Source organism: Lactuca sativa, chromosome 1 (assembly GCF_002870075.4).
Source record: "Lactuca sativa cultivar Salinas chromosome 1, Lsat_Salinas_v11, whole genome shotgun sequence".
NCBI lineage: Eukaryota > Viridiplantae > Streptophyta > Magnoliopsida > Asterales > Asteraceae > Lactuca > Lactuca sativa.
Window position 1 is genome coordinate 10443780 of NC_056623.2, and position 20470 is coordinate 10464249.

The window sequence follows — 20470 nt, forward strand, 5'->3', positions numbered from 1 at the left end:
ATAAGAAAAAAGTTAAACCAAATTTCTAAGTTCTAACAACAAGACAAATCCATCATCGACCGACTCAAAAGGTTGGCTACTTGACTACGTCAAATCAAAGAAAAAAAAAACACCGCGTGTACAGGATGATGTAAGCAGCAATTTTGTGGATAATGCTGAATTTGAAGTCGGTTTTGAACTTTAACAAAATTCGCACACGATGATGTAAGCACCAATTATGTCGATAATGTTGAATTTGAAGTCGGTTTTGAGATTTAACAAAATTGGCATGGTTGGTTTATCTAAAAATACCCAAATAAAAAGTCTCATAACTTTGAGATTATGTAAAACGTTTTTCAGCCATTAGGATCGTTTACGATGGCAATATGTTCTTTTTTTTTTTTAATAACGAAGTCTGTAAAGATTTGAACTTGAAACCCTTTTACCCACTATATATTTTGGAGCAGTTAAATCTCAAGCAATAGCCACTAGCCACGTTGAAGATTTTTTATTCTCAGTACTTTTATGTTTATTTCCGAAAGTGTCGCCACCGGTGTAAAAGTTCAATTTTTTTATTCTGGGTACTTTACATAATACTAACATGGTAACAAATTAACACGTGTTCATGAATTGTGAAGAATTATGTGTCACCTATAAAGGGCAAGGCAATAAACAATATAAAATTAGTTAATTTTCTTAAGCCTTGCCTCTTTTCCAAAAAGAAAAAAACAATATAAAGCGAGTTAATAAATTTCGATCGTATAGACCCCATACCTTTGAGAAAATCGTGTAATCTATAAATCCCTTTAGAGATGGGAGATTCAAAATCTCAAAGTAGCTTACTAGTTACAAACACGTACGTATTAATTTGTTAAGTTCTAATCATAAATAAAGGTATAATAAAACACAAGTACCTCTATCCAATCGTGTGAAAATACTGCATCCAAAAAGTTAACTTACCAAACCACAACACAACACAAGTACATATTCAATGAAACTCTAGGTTACTCGAAACAAGTTGGCTCTAACTACTTGGATTCATCCACCCGATTATTGCAATAAGTTAAATAGCCAATAGGGTAAACACAAATATCAACAAGTTGAAGCTACGTTCAAGCCTATAATTACCTGAAAAACAGACAAGTTGCCAAACCAAAAAAATAATATCATAAGTGCATTGCCTATATGGGTTAAAATAGTACATTGGTTATATTGGTAAAAAGAGTAAAGACACCAATCAAAACGAATCTCATAGACCCAAGTCAAAGCAATTAATTTATTGGTTAAGTTGATGATGAAACGCTAACTATTACTTCCTCAATCCAAAAAAATGTAACGTTTTCCCTTTTAAGTTGTCTAAAAAAATGCAACTAATTAAGTGGTCACTCAAACCACGCTCATGCACTTTGGGTACTTGGTACATGTTTTTTTTTTTAAATTATATTAACACCAAATCTTCTCTAATAAATGAAGGTTTTTTTGCCACTTTAAAATTTCTGAAGAGTTTTGTCACATGTAATTTTGTGGGAGTTTTAGAACTATTATTTTCCACTTGTCATTTTTTGAGAATTTCCATTTTTTTTAAATAAATTTCCATAAAATTCTAATGAGTTTTATAAAGAAAGAGAACCATTCTATTTAATTTGATAATAAATTCTTATAAATGTTCTAAAGAATATTTGATTTCTTTTATAAATGTTTCAAAAGATTACATTATGTTATGTAAAAATATTATTTTATAAAATATTTAATGTTTAATTATTGATATTAAATTTTTATTTTTAATAAACCCGTGTAGTACACGGATCTCACACCTAGTCTACTCTAATAAATAAAAATCTTTTTGCTACATGTCACACTTTCATTGATTTGGCCACTTGTCATTTTGTGGTTATTTTCAATTAAATTTTTTCCACATGACATTTTGTGGTTTTTTTCATTTCATTAATTGACTTTCCTTTTAATTTAAAAATTTGTAAATCAAAATCTCATTAGTTTCCTTTGTTTATTTATCTAAATTATGTGTTTAAATTTAAAAAAGAAAAAAAAAACACATTAATTTTAATAATTCAATATTTTTAAATTTTCTTATAAATTCAAACTTTTGAATGTTTAGAATTTCATATTTAATTATTTTTAAATGAACCCAAGTAATACATGAGTTTTACACTTAGTATTCTATAATAATAGTTGGTTTGACATTAAAATTTGGGAAGTTATTAAATAAATCCGAATGCATATGGTAATTAATGGATACAGTCATACCTTGATTTGAACGATCATCTGACAAACTTGGAGGGGGAGCAGGGGGTGATTTGTTCCCAAATCCAAGTCCAAGGTCCTTACAGTCCATTCCGAGTGAACCTAACCAAAAAAAAAACAAGAATTCGGTTACACACTACTACATTTGTTCAATTGGACAAAAATCATAATTTTTTGTTCCACCCAAAAAGGTGGGACACGGACTCACTTTCGATCTCATGTCTATGCAAAAGACATGAATGGCCTCCTAATCCTCATCAACGAAAATATCCCTAGAAATCTTGTCCAGTCTCTTGTAACAAATGCAACCTAAGGTTGTCTTTGTTGCATTCGACATAATTGGACTGGACAAAGACAGTTTTTAGGGTTATTTTTGGGGACGAGGATTAGGAGGGCATTCACGTCTTTTTGTACAGACACGATATCGAGAGCGAATCACTATCCCATCTTTATTTCGTCAGAAAAAAATTTACAATTTGTGTCTCATTGACATCAGTCTCAGTTCTAGTCCAATGCACACAAAATACTGTATTGTTTTCAGGAGTAGAATGTGGACTTACATTCTTTAAAGCAAGGAGAAAAGGTTAAGTTGAGAAGATTATGATAACCCTCGTCACATTCGCATTTATGGGTGAAGAGAGATGTTGTCTCACATTTTCCTCCTCCACAATCGGTCCACCTACACACTAGAAAAACAAGCACCAATCACAATACATATAAACCAAAAGTCTAAATGGGTAAACAGAACTTTATAAAGTTTTAATGGTTGTGTACCATCAAAGATTGATTCATTTCCTCGGTTCTCCTTTTCTTGCACAGGAGATGGAGCTTTCGAACATGAATAATTCATTGTGCCTGAAATATGTATTACCAGTCACATACAAATTGTAAAATTTTATTGACCAAAAGAAATATAATCAAGGGGTATATGGTAACAGCTAAATACATAGTTCAATACAATGACAAAATATGGGACCACTCGGATTAAAATCAAATAGCATTAATAACTTTTAATGGTGTAATGACTTTTACTTCTATTTTTTTTATTTTATGATATCCATTTATATTTTTATCTTGATATATTTTATCTCTTACAAAATTGTAAAAATCATCTCTAAATTACTGCCCACCCATTTATTCTGTGTTTTTAGGTAATATTTTTCTTATCACATATTCCTACACTCACGTGTATTGTGACAGTTAAGCAATATATGAGAGAGAGAGAGAGAGAGAGAGAGAGAGAGAGAGAGAGAGAGAGATGGGGTGATTCTTATTTTACGTTTACAAAATTAAAGAACATAATTCAAGAAGTTTTAGACTTACAATTTGGGATGACACAAGGGAGAAATTTCAAAGAGTTGTCATCATCAGTAACAGCCATTTGCTTCCACCCAGGTGAGCATTCACATTCAAATGGGATAGTGCTGTTACCCGAAGGCTTGCAGGTTCCCTGACCACATTTCACATCATTGCATGCATCTTCTGTGAAAATTTACATCCAAAAAAGATGAAAAACTTAAGAGCTTTTTCAAGTAAATCCTAAATTTCACCAAAAAAACATGGATATAAATCCTAAATCCTTCATGAAAAAGAATATAGCTAGGCAGCATGTCATGGTTTTGCAATTGCATATCTCTACAAAAAGAATTATCAATAGCATACTTGGAATCCTTATATGAATTACATCGCTTTGTCCACTTTTCATATAAGATACAAATTAAATTCAAAACTGAAGTAGTTTAATGAATCAATACATGAAAAGAAGCTCATCTACTTGTGAACTAAAGCATTAAACTTCAACTATTGGCCATTTAGATTGTTAGATAACACCTCAACTGAACACAAAAAAGATGTAATTGATATAGTCGCAGGAATCAAGGTTCTAATACCCCAAATCCTATTTTATTTTTAGTTAATTAAGAGATTAGAGATTTTGGGAAGTAGGTCAAGTTTGAGAGCCAAAAGGTGATAATACATAAATATTTTTATGTAAATAGCTTCAAGAGCTTACTGACGTTATAAATGTTTCAATTCAAAATAAACTAATTATCATCAATATCTTAGGGTTAAGACATTTCGAGTATGAAATTAGAAAAACAGAAAGAACAAATGAAGCATATAATTTATTCCGCACAATATAAAAAAACCCTGAAATTTGAAAGGTTTTAATTAGTACAAACCAAAGATCGGAGAGAGAAGCGGAGCAAGAATATCGCCGACGCTTGTGGCGATACACCATGGCTGCAAAATAAGAAAGATGCAAAGGAAAGTAGCGATTGAAACAATCATTTTCAAAATTGTAACAAAAACTTTGATGGAGAAGAAGAATTACTTGAAGAGAAGCTCAGGCAGTTGGGTGCAATTAATAGATTGCTGTTGGAAGTCGTTGAAGTTGGACTTTGAATTCAGTTAGCGGCTATCGCCATTATTACCGATATTAGATGGTTGGATTATTTCATATTACCAACGAAAGATACAAGTAAATATGACATGACGTCATTTCTTAACCATCACATAAATGGATATTTACCATTTACTTATTAATACAATTTATATAAATAAAATTTAATTTAGGTTACAAAATACTTTTTTTGTTTAAATATTTATTATTAAAAGAAAATTTAGTTTTCAGATTTTAAAATGAAATAGATAGTTTCATATGTATTAAAACAAATGCTCATCAACGGACATACAACGAAAAATCCAAAGTAAAATAGTCATGCATCTTTTCAACAAAAGGAATGCGCTATTATTTGTAAATTTGAAAGTAATTAATGAAATGCGGAGATATTATGGGTATGTTGGCAGCCAGTTTTGAGAATTTTTATTATAAGGTTTTACCTTTTAATTAAAAAAATAAATAAATAAATAAATAAATAAAACGTAAAATTAAATAAAAAATTTAGCTTTTAGCTTCAAATAGTTTTTGAGAGTTATATTCCATTTAGTTTTGTCAAACACATCCTTACTTATTTCTTCATAATCATTACAAATATATTCTACATATATTTCACAACTACACTCTTCATTTCGACATGTCACATACATCTTGATTCAATGTTAATTAAGTAACTGCTTTATTAAATATAAAAAAAGATGTTACCAAACTTCCTTTGATAGTTAGGTATTATTTATAGCGTTTTTTGTAAATCCATAACACTTAATACATGTGTGTCAAATGGAGATTCATGGTTTATTTAAAATATTGTTACAATAAACGCGTGGTTCATTTAATAAATTGGTATAACAAATGCATGGCTTATTTAATAAATATATACCTAGCAACCAATGTATACATAAGAGAAAATTTATGAATCGAATAACTAATTGATTTGGTAGATAATTTGATTCCAGTCAATAACGACGTTATATGTGAATTCTTAGGAATACTGCCGAAAACAAAAATGTAAACTAAGGAGGCTCAAAGCATTTACTAATATTATAAATAATACAATACTACTAGTAAATGCTTTGAACCTCCTTAGATATCTTTTTTTTTTGACTTTCAATATTAGTAAATGCTTTGAACCTCCTTAGTATTATAAATAACACAATACTAGTAAATGCTTATTTATAATACTAGTAAACGTTTTGAACCTCCTTAGCTTACATTTTTGTTTTCGGAAGTATTCCCAATAATTCACATATAACCTCGTCATTGACCAGAATCAAACTATCTACCAAATCAATTAGTTATCCTATTCATAAATTTTCTCTTATTGTGTATCGTTTTGGCAAGCATGGCCTAATGCTAAACCAACATCTTCTTATAGAGTTTTCTTGATCCATATTTACATTAAAATGTCATAAGACGTGAGGCCTATATAGGTTTGATATTAAATATCACTTCTTAAATAACTACCATCTCTATCAAGATATTCAAAGTTAATTCAAAATATATCAAAGAAAAAAATTAATAATATTGTGTTCAAATTGGTAAAAAGATTGATGATGATGAGTAACATTCTCAAATTATAATGTTCGAACATTAAATTAATATTGAAAATTACGCATAAATATTCATTTAGATATCGTTTTTTTTTTTTTTTTGACTTTCAATGGACCATACCCTTCATTGCTCATTTAATTATCAACGCATAATGAGTGAGATGACAAACGGGTAATAAGCTGCGTCATTAAACCTTTTTGTATGGTAAAGCTAATTCTTTTAAAGACTACATCCGAAGATCTAGGGGATATAAGATTACTATAGATGATCTGTTGTACTCTATTAAGAAGTTGTACCGCATCCGTTGTACTCTATTAAGAAGCCTTTTTGATATCGTTTCAATTGAAATGAAACTAAATGTAACACCCAGGATTTTGAAAGCCAAGAAAGTAAAGGAAACCCTAAATTTAAGAGGGACTCGACGAGTCCAAGGAAGGACTCGGCGAGTCGGAGCGGGATCCGGGTCGATAAGAAAGTGACCAACTCGACGAGTCGGCCAAGTGGACTCGGCGAGTCTGGTCTGTGCGAGGAAAACCCTAAATCCGGGGCTTGGAGCCTATTTAAGCATCTCAATCTTCTTCCTAGGGCTCCTTTACAGCCTCTCACACCTAGAACGCCGCACCTTAAGCCTCCATTGTGTTCATTCAAGCTTTTAACCATTTTTGAGTGGTTTTAAGGAAGAAGAAGGAGTGGGAATCTTTGAAGCATCAAGGAGTGGTCTTGGATCCGAAGTTTGGGGAGCATTTTAGAGCATTGGAAGGTATTAAGTCGTTTCTCTCCTCCAGATTTTCCTTGGTTATGAGTTTTGGGGCTTTTAAGCCATGTTTAAGACCAATCTTGAGCTTGAGGTCCAGATCTGAGGTTGCTACCTCAGATCCATGCTTGTTTTGGTATGGAATCCCATAAAGTATCAGCCATTGGGTGGAAATTGGAGTCTCTTGGTCCTAAACCCTAGCTATGGGTGTATTTTGCCTAGATCTCCCTCTCTACACGTAAAGTTTGCAACTTTACGTGGGAAATAGCCTTGGGGAGGGTAGATCTACAGTTTGGAGCTCATGCATGACTCGGAAGTCCTCTGCATGTAAGTGGATCTTAGTGGACTCGACGAGTCCTTCGAGTGGACTCGGCGAGTAAATTGAAGATGAGGAGGAACTCGACGAGTGGGATGAGCAGCTCGTCGAGTCGGATGAAGATAGGCATGAACTCGGCGAGTTGGATGAACAACTCGGCGAGTTGGATGAAGATTGCCGTGTGCTCGGCGAGTCTGTTCTTAGACTTGGCGAGTCAGGTCGAGTGGTCCCAAACCCTTCGAGTTAAGACTCGAGTCAGCGAGTCGAGCCATGACTCAGTGAGTTGGACAGGATAGGAATCGGGAATCAGTAGACTCGGCGAGTCAGGGGCTGACTCGGCGAGTAGAGTCGCGAGTGGAAGGACTCTGGACTTATGAACTCGGCGAGTCAGTAGGGTGACTCGGCGAGTAGGGTTGACCTGGAAGGTTAACTTTGACCAGGACATTGACTTTGACCAGAGTTGACTTGGTTGACCTTTGGAGGTCAGTTAGACTAAGTGTGAGGTTGTTATTGGTAGCTCGGGGAGCTAGCGGAGCAGCAGTTCGGAGTTAGCGGTCAGGTAGCGGTCAAAGGGGTTAGCAGCAGCAGTTCAGCAGTATCAGGTGAGTTTCCCTTTGTATGAATGGGTCTACGGCCACAATGCCGGCCCATGTAGTTATGAGTAGAAGACCCGGGGGTTAGCCCTAGGCACAGTATGCTAGTATGATATTTGGACGAGGTCCAATGACAGAGGGCGGGTGCCCAAGGAGCGGTTTATGTGATAGTTTATACTTGTTGTTTGTGTGATACTTGTATGTGCCTGGTAGGGAGGTGAGTGAGGGCGAGGTCCCGTATCTCACCAATAGCAGAGTGTGGATGGTGTTCCACATCTCAGTAGCAGCAGAGCAGGGGCGAGGCCTAAGTTAGGAAAGGAGTGAGGGTGGGTTGGGCCCGTACCTCACTATCAGCAGGAGTATGGACGAGGTTCCATGACTCATCAGTAGCAGGACTCGGGCGGGGCCTAGAGATAGGCGAGGCCTTAGAGTAAGAGCTGTTAGTATATGTTTAGCTTATGTAATGTTATGTGATATTATATGTTAGTGGGCGAGGCCTAAGTGAAACAGATCTGTATCCGAGCGGGGCTCGAAGCCAGGCGGGGCCTGGAGCGGCGGGGTCGTTATAGCGGGCGAGGCCCGAAGTAGAGGGCGAGGCCCAGGATAGCGGGCGTGGCCCAGTATGTGTTGTATGTGATTTTGCATGGTATGTGGTAAGGTGGGGAACTCACTAAGCTTTGTGCTTACGGTTTTCAGTTTTGCTTTCAGGTACTTCCGGTAGCGGAGGGAGGAGCTCGGGGTGATCGCATGGCACACACCATAGAGTAGTCAGCCTGGGAATGTTTACTCTGATAATAAACATGTGTTTTGGAAACTTATACTCAGATTATGTTTTGGAATGATGTTTTGTTTAAAGTAATGTTTTATTAAAAAGAAATTTTTGGTCTTAAATTTTGGGATGTTTCACTAAAAATGACAAACAAAATATAGTTTCGATATATATTGTGTAAATGTACAAAATGTGTTTCTAAATTTATTAGGTATTTAATGCATGTAAAGGTTTCATAAGTTGATACTAAAATTCTTATTGCATGGCAATGACCTAATCGGGATCCCCTAAAGCTTAATTCACAGTTTTAGGTTCTATGAATAAAAGAAAGGAATCAAAGCACAAAGGATACGGATTTCGGATCCAATGATTCTTTGGTTTCGGTTTCATATAATTTGGTCTAAGAAATGTCTTCTCATGGGTCACTACTACATAACCAAAAATAAACTACGGCACATATAATATGGGTTATAGAGTAATTCGTATTATATAATATTAGATGGCTTAGAAAAGATTTAGTATACGGTTTTATGAGAAAAACAACTGTACTCTATGTGGTGTAGTACATGAAAAGGGAAATAGAATACGCTGGAACATGCTTTGTCATTTATAGCTGTATTTTATATATAACCTGATAAATACTCTTATATTTAAAATCTAATACCTAATTTAGGCACCGTTATAGTTGGTCCACATCCATATTCATCTTTCTTTCAAAAAAAACATATGAAAAATCGACCTCTGTTTTTCATATCTTTGCTTTGAGGTTTTGGAGACGGTGGCATTCATTCCGATTTCTGAAGCATACATAGTGATGATCTTCATCTGAAGACAAACTGTCCAAGTTTCTTCCGACCTTGGTATCAGGTATCTTTTTAACAACTATGCTCTGTTCCTCCTTCTTGCTTTCTGTCATCTGTTAAGTCAATTTCCAACCATATGATTTTGCAGTATATGCATTAAATAGTTTGATTGGTTCTATTTGATCAAAACAGATTATATTTTTTTCTTGAACGACATTAAATTGAAAAAAACAAACCCCCCAAATCATAATTCCATCATCTCTTTTCTCGTTTCAGCTTCCTTGTTCCTTGTTCTTGCCTTCGCTAGTTGCAATATAAACATAATCACCCCCAGTTGACTCTGGCCCCCATCCATTCCCTGCATCCACAATTACTAAGTTTCACCGGCGATTTCAATTTCCCCTCAAATCCAACTGTAAACCCTACCTCAATTTGGATTGAACATCTTCAATTGTCGATCATGGACGTTGACTCTTGGATGTTGCTTATATTCTATATCCAAACATTCGATCTTCAATCCCGATCACCTGGTAAACATCAAGATTGAATTCATGGTTTCTTGTAAAGATCAAAACAAGAAATCTCACCAGAAGTAAGTGTTGACGCTGCCTTCTTGACATCCTCTCTGCTAGACCGATGTCTTCTTTATTTTCTGTAATTTTCTCGATCCATCAGGCTGCCTTTCTCTTCTCTACATCGGACGTGACTCGTTGCTGAGAAACCACAAGCAAAAGATAATAAGAACTGGATCGTTATTAGTTTTTTCTTATATTTAATGTTGTTTTCTCTAATAAAACTCATTTATTTGTTTTAATATTATCCACGTCATGCATTAATTGATAATTAATACTTATCAAACTTTTTTTAGTTTATTAAAAAAAAATAGATAGTTAGTAAATTAAGCATTCTTGAATGGAATCAGTTTTTATATGTAAAACCATTATTTATTTTATTTGTTAAAATTATAATTTCATTATATAAATAATAATTATTATTAATATAATTAAAAATCTTGGGTGCTATATTTTCTGTTAAAAATCCCACAAAATACACCTAATATTGTCCCAAAAATTTATTATTATAGATTAAATGGCATATATGTTCTTAGTTTTGTTATTTGAATTTGGTTATAATTTATTCTTGTTTTGTTTTAATCTTGTAGGGTAGTTACCCATCAACAAACTTTAGAACGATATTCTTCAAGTTATTTTCTCCGACTACAAGGTATAGTTACTTCTAGATGCTTAAAGAATTATTGTTGGTTTAGCTTTAAATACTTAATTTATTAATAAATGTTCAAATATGATACAAGTTATTTAAAAACTTATTAGGAGTGATAACTTCCAACTGCATTTGTTGTATATTTATCGTGCATGTATTTTGATAATAACTAAAATTCTTGAATTATAGATGGATCGTGATACTTGGATGTATGGATTACAACGTCATGACAAAGAAGACCTAATTAGGTTGAAAGATTTCCTTAAAGCTGTTGAGGGTCATCGAGTAAAAAAAGGAGAAAGTCAAATTTGGTGTCCTTGTATCTCTACGTTACATGTACCCATTCGAGAGATATATGGGTTTTCTTAAGGGGTATGTAAGGAATCATCATCGACCCGAAGCCAGTGATGTTGAAGGATATGCTTCAGAGGAGGTTATTGAATTTTGTAAAAATTATCTACAAGGTGTCCTAAGTATTGGAATACCACGATCACGACATGAAGGTAGACTTGAAGGGGTTGGTATAATTGGGTTGAAAGTTGTTATTCCTGATCGAAATGAATTCCATCTAGCACATTTTACAGTCTTACAACACATGACAGTTGTTGCTGCATACATAAATGAGCACATGGAAACATTAAGAGCGACCCAGAATAGAAGGACACAAAAATGGTTCGCTAACAAGCATTTGGGAACATTTCCACAATGGTTCAAAAACAAGGTGAAAGATGTTGGATTAGGTTTCAAGTTCATAACTATAAATGAGATGTACTTGATCCGATAGTAGCATGGTCCTTTTGGGTTGCCTTCACACTGGTGACTAGACAGGATGATTGTTGAGGAAAGAGGCTGATTTATTATTAAGAATAATAAATTAGGGCATAAATATTATTTATTAATATATTACATGAATAATATATTATTAATTTGGAATCATATTATTAATTAGTATTTACTCATATATTAATTTGGAATTAATATTAAAGGAACTGATTAAAAGTACAGGGGTTGTTTTGTAATTATTTGATAGTTGAGGCTTTGGGCCATTGGATCACCCTTGTTAGGGCTAGGCTGAAAATCCTAGAAGGATCTAGGTGTTTTCGTCCAAGGCCTAATGCAAGGAGGTCCATAGACTTGCTTAGGCCCTAAGCTAAGGGATTAGGGTTTCCACCCTGAAACCCTAGTTGACCTCAAGTATAAATAGACCCCCTAGGCTTAAGAATTCTCCCCACCCCTTGAGAAACCCTAGAAGAGTCGATTTCTAGAGCTAGTTACATTCTTTCCTCTCTCTCATATTCATCCTTTCACTCTTGTGTGTTTGTGAGCCATTAGAGGCACTACATTTGTGGTACTTGTTCTCAAGAGCAAAGGAACTTCAAGATTTAGTTGTTATTACTATATAGCAACAAAGGTATGTATTCTAATCCTTTTTTTTGTGATTTTCGAAATATTAGATGCATGCTAGGGTTTCTTTTTGTGTTCATTTGTTATAGGCCTAATACTGAAAACATAGATCCAAATTAGGGTTGCATGCACACATAAGATTGTTTGTATAAAACCCAACAAAAGAAAGTTTAGGCACAACCAATGTTGATCCATTAGTGAACCTATTGGGGTATGGTCCACAAATTTTTAGGACGATATGTGGTTTAGGAATAGATTACTTTAATGGAATCAATGAGGATCTATGGTGTCCAATAAAGATTGGACCATATCGAGAAAATGTTGTTGAAGCAGTCGGAACGGCAGCTCAAAACGAAAATGTTACAATTGATCAATTAAAGAAAGAAACGAATGGAAAGAGCTGTATTCATGAACTGTGAGGAGCTTTACCTCCAGTCGCTTACAACTATATATGTGGTTGTAAAACAGAAAAAGGAGATTTGGAACACTCTGAAAAATGAATTTCAAGGCAACGAACGAACCAAAAAAATCTTAGTGACTCATTGTTTGTCTGAATTGTCTGAATTCAATAACTAAGAGATGGAGTCAATTGAAGCATATTATGATTGATTCAACGATCTGATTTACAAATGCTCAAGTTACAATGTTGTCTGTACAATTTTAGAGTTCAACATCACATTCATTTTAGGCTTGAGGAAGGAATGGAAAAACATTAGTATTATGATCAAAATTCAAGTGAATTTTGATTCATGCTCTCTATGAAACATTTACAGCATCTTGAAAGCACATGAAGTTGAAGTGAAAGAAATCATATATGAGAAGGACAAAACTAGTTTTGGTGGTCCTTTAGCTTTGTTTCTAAAACCAACATTAATGATGCTTGTTCTGATGTCGAAGACGGTGAAGATGGATAAGGGTTGATTATGAATTATGATGATGAGGTTGTGGCTTACCATTCCAATAATAATGCCAAAACGTTTTACAAGAAGCCTATAACGCTCGCGTTTCCAGGCTAGGCATTTTCGTTGATGTAATAGTCTAGGTTAACCCATATAACTCTTTTAAAGTATTAATGATGAAATATTTGAGTATTATGTGAATTATGTGAATCATGTGTTTATTTTCTTAATTATTATAATTTAATGAATTAAGAATAAAATAAGCGTCAAAATTAAAGTATGAGCTAAGCCCGATATCTTTGCATAAAGATGTAGTGGTCGAAACGAGGTTTCCGAATATATAAAGAATGCCGAAATCCGAGTTATAACGAATAAGTTATGACCTGTCGAAGTTTCGCGACAGAATTGACAACTCTAGATGACGTAAAAAGTGAAATTTACGTTAGTGCAATATTTAGCCTTATTTATCTAAACGAAATTCGTAGAGTTTGTTAAACCGAGAGCATGCATAAAAAGAACGCCCAAATCTGACTTCGTATGAGGAAGTTATGATTTTCTGAAGTTTCAACTTGGCAGTATGCAGCCTGAATCCTTGATTTGAGATCGAGCGGTTTATATCCGAAACAATCTAAATGGGAATTGAAGATCTCGTTGTTAGTAGCGAAACGATGAAAAGTTAGGCGAGAACGGACGTCGGACGAATAAGTTATGATTTTATAACGAAGTTTTCCTGTCCGGGCATGGATATAAATAATAAAAATAAAGTCAAAATTAGCCGACGGGGTCCAAACGAAAGTTGTAGAGCGTAGTCTCACCTACGCATGGATATAAAGAACGTCGAAAACGGAGCTTGTATGCAAAAGTTACGCAATTTAAAAGTTTGACCAGTCAAATTACACCGAGCGTAATTTGAGTACGCCCAGCGTACTCAGAAGGGTGCAAGTTGTCTGACCAATACTCGAGTGCCACCAATTGACGCATGCAGTGACGTCAAAGTACGCCCAACGTAACCAAGTTACGCCCAGCGTAATCCCAGACCCCCAACTTATAAATAGAAACCGAGATCAGCCATTTTCTCTTGTTCAAACTCTTTCTTCTCTCTAGTTTTTGCCTCGATTTGTGTGCCAATCATATCCCGAAGCCCCGGTATCATTCCCGAGCCCCGAAGCAAGATCCGAAGTCCCGAGGATCCCGAAGAGCGTTATTCCCGAGCCGAAGCCCTGCCCGCGAGGAGCCCGGTTTTTGTGAAAATCTTCCAGATCTACGAAGAAACACTACTTCTGCAAGCCGTAGTGTTGTCCAATCATCTTTTGATCAAGTGAGTGTGTAGTTACTTTCTTCCAACACATTATTATGAAGTATTTTATATAAAATACGTGCTATGTGTATATATTTTGTTGTTATATGTGTGAATATATATCCACTCTCTTCTAGCTCATAGATCTGATTTATTCTCTATGAAATACGTGTTATGTGTGTGTGCCTCATCTGTTATGTGGAATATGTATTGATTAAATCATGCTATATAGGTTTTAAACTATGTATAAAAATGTATATTTTTATCTACTAATATGTTGGGTAGAACTTGGATAGATAGCTGGTGTGTAATAAACAGATGAGAGGCCTCGATGTTGTTTTGATTTAGTCATCTAGCGGAGTTTAGATGACGACCACGGACTTTTCTAGACAGTCTTGTGGAACACTAGCAGGCTCGCCACCTGTAGGTGTTAATGAACTTGGGTGTTCATTCGCTGTACTTCATCCCCCTCATGGTTGCCTTATTTGACTTATATTGCTGAGGAACCCCCGAAGCATATGTTGTCGCCCCAATGAAATATTCTTAGACTAGGTCCCTTGTGTTAGTTGTTTTAGGGACATAAAGTGAGAATAACGGGAATGGGTAATTGGGTTATTGTTGGTTGATGAAAATAAAGTTAATTACTTATTGTGGGTTGAAAACCCTATATGCTCACCAGGCTCCCAAGCCTGACCCACTCAGTTTATTTGTATTACAGGAAGTGGCGCAAGGGCATAAGATGGATGAATCATCAAGTTGTTTTTTTTACAAGTTTTTATATGTATATATTTGTTGAATGACTTGTTGTAACGACCCAAAAATCACGACTAAAAATTTCGTTAAAAACATTACTAAATCATATTTATAAAATTTGTATCATAAGTCATAACATAATTTTCGAGTATTAATTCAAAACATATTATCATTATCAGAGTCAAACATCCCCAGGTTAACTGACTATGGTGTGTGCACTGCAATCTTCCCGAGCTCCTCCTTTGAAAAACTGAGTACCTGAAACCAAAACTGAAAACCGTTAGCACGAAGCTTAGTGAGCTCCCCCAATCTACCACATACCATGCAATAACATATAAAGCACATACTGGGCCTTTCCCACTGCATCGGATCGAGGTCCGGACTAAATGGGGCCTTACCCCCTGCATCGGACCGAAGTCTGGAAACTGACTGGGACCTTGTCCCCTGCATCGGACCGAAGTCCGGACTAATTGGGGCCTTGCCCCCTGCATCGGACCGAAGTCCAGAAGCTAACTGGGACCTTGTCCCCTGCATCGAACCGAAGTCCGGACTAACTGGGGCCTTACCCCCTGCATCGGACCGAAGTCTGGGCTAACTGACTGGGACCTTGTCCCCTGCATCGGACCGAAGTCCGGACTAACTGGGGCCTTGCCCCCTGCATCGGACCGAAGTCCGGGCTAACTGACTGGGACCTTGTCCCCTGCATCGGACCGAAGTCCGGACTAACTGGGGCCTTGCCCCCTGCATCGGACCGAAGTCCGGGCTAACTGAACAGAACATAGCATAAACATATCAACTAGCATGAACACACATATATACAGCATACTACATCGGTCCGTAGCCCGGAACACATAACACATAAATCCTGTTTGAGCCACGAAGACATCAAACATACTAACTACTGCATCAGATCAAAATCCGGAAACTACTGCTAGCTAAACGGGCCGGCATTGTGGCCTTAGACCCGTTCCTACATGGAAGGAAACTCACCTGAGTCTGCTGAACTGATGCTGCTAATCCTTCTGACTGCTACTTGACCTCTGACTCCGAACTGCTGCTCCACTAGCTCCTCGAGCTACCAATGACCATATAACACTTAGTCCAACTGACCTCCAAAGGTCAACTAGGTCAACTCTAGTCAAGGTCAAAATCCGGGTCAAAGTCAACCTTCCAGGTCAACCCTACTCGCCGAGTCCACCTAATAACTCGTTGAGTTCAAATGCTCAGGGTCTTTCTATTCGCGACTCGACTCGCCGAGTCAGTCCATGACTCGCCGAGTCAACTATTCCCGAGTCCTGACCTGTCCAACTCGCTGAGTCTCCACCCGACTCACTGATTCGAGTTTCAACTTGAAGGGTTTAGGGTTTCGCGACCTGACTCGCCGAGTCCAAGAATAGACTCGCCGAGTCCAAGACAATCTTCAACCAACTCATCGAGTTGTTCTTCCGACTCGCCGAGTTCATGCCTAACTTCATCCGACTCGACGAGCTGTTCATCCCACTCGTCGAGTTCCTTCTCATCTTCAAGCTACTCGCCGAGTCCACTCGAAGGACTCGCTGAGTCTATTCAGTCCTTAATCCATGCAGTGACTTTTCGAGCCAAACAGGGCTTCCAACTTATAGATCCATACTTCTAAGGCCTATCCCCTACGTAAAGTGGCAAACTTTACGTGTAGATTAAGAGATCTAGGCTCAAAACACATTAAACTAGGGTTTATGGCAAACATACTTCTTCAACATACCAAGGGATGATACTTTAGGGGATTCTAGACCAAAACAAGCATGGATCTGAAGTAGCAACCTCAGATCTGGACCTCTAACTCGAAATGGTTACATATCATACCAAAATGTCCAAAACTCACACATAAGAATAGATCTAGGTGCAAAAGGGAGTCCAAGCAACAGCTTATTACCTCCAATTGGTCTGAAATGTCTTCTCTATCCCGGATCTACAGTCCCTTCTTGCACCTCCAAGGCCTTTCTTCCTTCTCCAAGCTTCAAAAGCTTCACTATGGGTAAATCTTGCTCCAAAGCGATTATGGCGGCTAGGGTTTAGTGATATGTGCTAGAGAGGCAGTAAAGGAACCCTAGGGGAGAGAATGAGACGTTTAAATAAGCTCCAAGTCCCGGATTTAGGGTTTTCCTTGCTCATACCAGACTCGCCGAGTCACCTTGGCCGACTCACCGAGTTGGTCGCTTACACCTCAACCCGGATCCCGCTCGGACTCGCCAAGTCCCTCCTTGGACTCGCCGAGTCTCCCCTTAAAATTGGGGTTTTCTTTCTTTTCTTGGCTTTCCAAACTTTGGGTGTTACACTTGTAATGTTATCGTTTATGCTTTATGGTCCGTATCGGAACATGACATCCCGAGTTTTGATTATATAATGAAAATACATTTCTTGATGAAATGCTTTGGTAAATATTATTTTATCATACTTTGTTTTTAGGAACAAATTCCGCAACTCTTTCAAATCAAAAGGATTTACTCTGAAATTATTTTAAAAACATAAATGAAAATCGGTCTTCTATGGCCGAGATTTTGGGGATGTCACAAAGCCTATCAAGGGAAACTTAAAAAGTAACACATTCAAGAAGGCAACTTCAACATCTAATCCTGTTGTCGAGAATAAGAAAGATGGAAATTTAAGTGAGAAGAAGTTAGTTGGTAAATCTAGTTATGACTGTACTTATTGTAATGGCAAAAACCATTTAGCAAGAGGTTGCATGTTGAAGAAAAAGGAGGAGAAGCAGGAGAAAGTTAAAGATGAAGCTTACTATGCCTTAAAAATCAAAGAACTAAGGGAAAATCAAAGAATCTTTCACTAGTTGTGAAGGGTATGGATGAGGATGAAAGAACGTATTAGATCTGGTCATCTGGATCAGATGGTGAAGAAATGTGCCATCTAACACATGGTGTTATGTTCGCAATGCACACTGGTGTTGATGTTGATGAGAAGCATGGTGATGAGAAGTTTATGTGTGGAGATTTTGGTTCAGATAGCGAAGATAGGAGTGAAGATGGAGGAGAGAGAATGTCGAAGGACAATGTTTCATGGCAACCACTTCAAAGTCTCCAATGACTAAGAAGGTGCGTGATCTCTTAACCTCTCTTAATAATCCTTCGAATTCTTATGATTCAATTTTATCTTACATAAATGATGCTTGTTCTTACATTAATGATTTGTTGATTTCTATAAGTAGTGATGTGGAACATATCAAGGCTGAGTTGTACGATGCTAAAAATAGAATCGAAGAGAAAAACTCTACAATAAAGAGTTTAAGTTTCAAATTGAATAATGGTATATTAGATCCTGATTTGGTAAGGTTAGATAATATTTTGTTAACTAAACAGAGAAAAAATTACTATAATACTAACAAAAGACTTTATGGTAAACTCACATTGCTATATCATTCATCCGAAATTTTTAAGGAACAACATGGTAAACTTTTACCTTTTATCAAATTTAAGAAGGAATTATTTGATGAAATTACATTTGATTGTGACAGTAGAATTTCAAAATTTGATCAAGTACCAAACGATTCATATGCATACCGTGTTGTTAATATTGCTGAATATTTGGATGCTGATGAATTCGTTAATATTGTTAATGGTACTTTGAGTAAGAATGAACAAATGAAAATTATGAACAAAATTCAACCTTTGACACAATGTTCTCAAGAAAATTTTGTTGATATCGAAGATAGTTCTAACAATATCAGTGAAACTGAAGAAGATGAATGTGTTGGTTGTTTGAATTTATCTGTTATTAAAATTGCTTCATTAGCTAAAAGTGAAGAGACTATTGATTCAATGTCGAAGCTTAATTTTGGTTCATCTTCAACAACTGATAATAAAGTTTGATAAGAGAAAATTGATATCGAAGATATCACAAATAATGAAAGTGATTTTGATGATTTTTTAATGTGTGATGAACTACTTGTTAATGCGATGTACCGGACATATATTGCGGAAGAATCCCTGAACCGATACTGTTTATGCAATGTTAGTGATGATTCTTAGGAGTAGTCCTTAGCCATATAAGAAAATGTGATGTTGACTATGATCATTAGAATAGATCCTTAGAGATAAATATAAAGAAGATAACAAGGATGGGTAATCGGTTTCACCGTTTGATAATTAAACACATTAACTATATTATTGTGGGTTGAAAATACTATGTACTCACCAGGTTTCCCAACCTGACCCACTTAGTTTCTTTGTATTACAGGTAACGATACGAAGGTATTTTATGTTTGGATCTTATGAGAGATTAAAGGGAATGTAGACCAATAGATATTGTAAGGCTAATAATGATTACATTTATGCTTATTTTTCTTGTATTGGTTATGATATTCCAAAGTTTTTAATAATCAATGAAAAACATTTTTTTCGAAAAATACTTTTATGGGACAAATTCTGCATTTATAATTATTTTTTAAAATAAGCATATATAAAAAGGTCTTTTCTTACAGGGAAAATGGGGATGTCACACTTTTAGTCCCATTTTGGTGGCGAGCTTGGAGTTGAGGTGGCTTTAGCTCATTCTAAGCACTTTGGGTTGTTAGTTGAACCATTTACATCTGGAAAGTTGGTACCTTGTACATGTTCTTTGAGTCATGCAAGTGGTGTCGGCATTTTAGGTCATTTAGATGTTTAAAATTTAGATCTAGTTCGTTGGAAGTGTTTAAATGGATAAAGTTGGAACTTTATCCATTAATGCATGGTTTGGGACCAGATCTGGAAGTTCGAGGGATTGACTTAATGGATAAAGTCATATTACCTTTTGAAATAAGATTGGCGCAGTGCACCATCTTAAACGCAACGTGCTTTTAGGTTTTTATCAGTCGCACTTGTTTTAACACAATGATCTAGACTATTTTGTCCTTTAGTGGGTGTGGGACCCCAAAAGAAAGTGTGGCGTGATTTTTGACCAGATATTGACCTATTGATCGTTGACTTGGGCCATTGGCAATTGACTTTTGACCCGTTTGACTTTTGGGTCAAACTTGAAGGCTTTAAGTTATAGACTGGGGTTTAGCTTGTGTTTGGTTTAGGCAATTCGGGTAGGTGATTCTTCGGACTTCGAGTAGTCGGATTCAACTCAAGGATGCATGTGGGTTTTCTCACTATCTTATATAGGGCATGGGGTGTTAGTGTATGTTTTTTGTCTTTGTAACTCATGCTTATTTGTTTATATATTTGGCGGTGCCTATTATTTGGACGAGGTCCAATTATGTTTGGCGGGGCCTATTATCTGGACGGGATCCAATCATGCTAGGCGGGGCCCATTATCTGGACGAGGTCCAATTCTGTACCCCCCCCTGTGGGGGGGGGGGATTATCTGGACGGGGTCCAATTATTATGCGTGAGGCCCATTTTTATGTGTTATATATGGTACCTCGGGAAATTCACTAAGATTTGTGCCTACAGTTTTAAGTTTAAATGTTGCAGGTCTTTTTGACTGTACAGGGA

The 20470-nt window shown here is 36.2% G+C and overlaps 1 protein-coding gene and 2 long non-coding RNA genes across 4 annotated transcripts; 1 reads left to right on the top strand and 2 right to left on the bottom strand.

Moving 5' to 3' along the window:
* Window positions 1–842: 842 nt before the first annotated feature.
* Window positions 843–4567, bottom strand: LOC111911828 (uncharacterized). 2 transcript variants are annotated; one of them, XM_042897799.1, is made up of 6 exons: window positions 4422–4567; window positions 3565–3720; window positions 3016–3096; window positions 2802–2927; window positions 2245–2343; window positions 843–1107 (listed from the first exon to the last, which is right to left on the bottom strand). In XM_042897799.1, exons 1-6 carry the CDS (start codon window positions 4528–4530, stop codon window positions 1043–1045), a joined length of 636 nt encoding a protein of 211 aa, XP_042753733.1. In that variant the 5' UTR covers window positions 4531–4567; the 3' UTR covers window positions 843–1042. The 2 variants fall into 2 exon arrangements, with proteins under 2 accessions (XP_042753733.1, XP_023763343.1); XM_023907575.2 differs by having other exon boundaries at window positions 3565–3723.
* A 3901-nt stretch (window positions 4568–8468) lies between these two features.
* LOC122195805 (uncharacterized) lies at window positions 8469–15333 on the top strand. Its single transcript, XR_006186621.2, has 3 exons — window positions 8469–9489; window positions 10588–10649; window positions 10836–15333. It is a non-coding gene; the product is annotated as an uncharacterized LOC122195805 (long non-coding RNA).
* LOC111912018 (uncharacterized) lies at window positions 9209–10169 on the bottom strand. The gene is made up of 3 exons (XR_002857039.3): window positions 10013–10169; window positions 9852–9952; window positions 9209–9783 (listed from the first exon to the last, which is right to left on the bottom strand). It is a non-coding gene; the product is annotated as an uncharacterized LOC111912018 (long non-coding RNA).
* Window positions 15334–20470: the final 5137 nt, after the last annotated feature.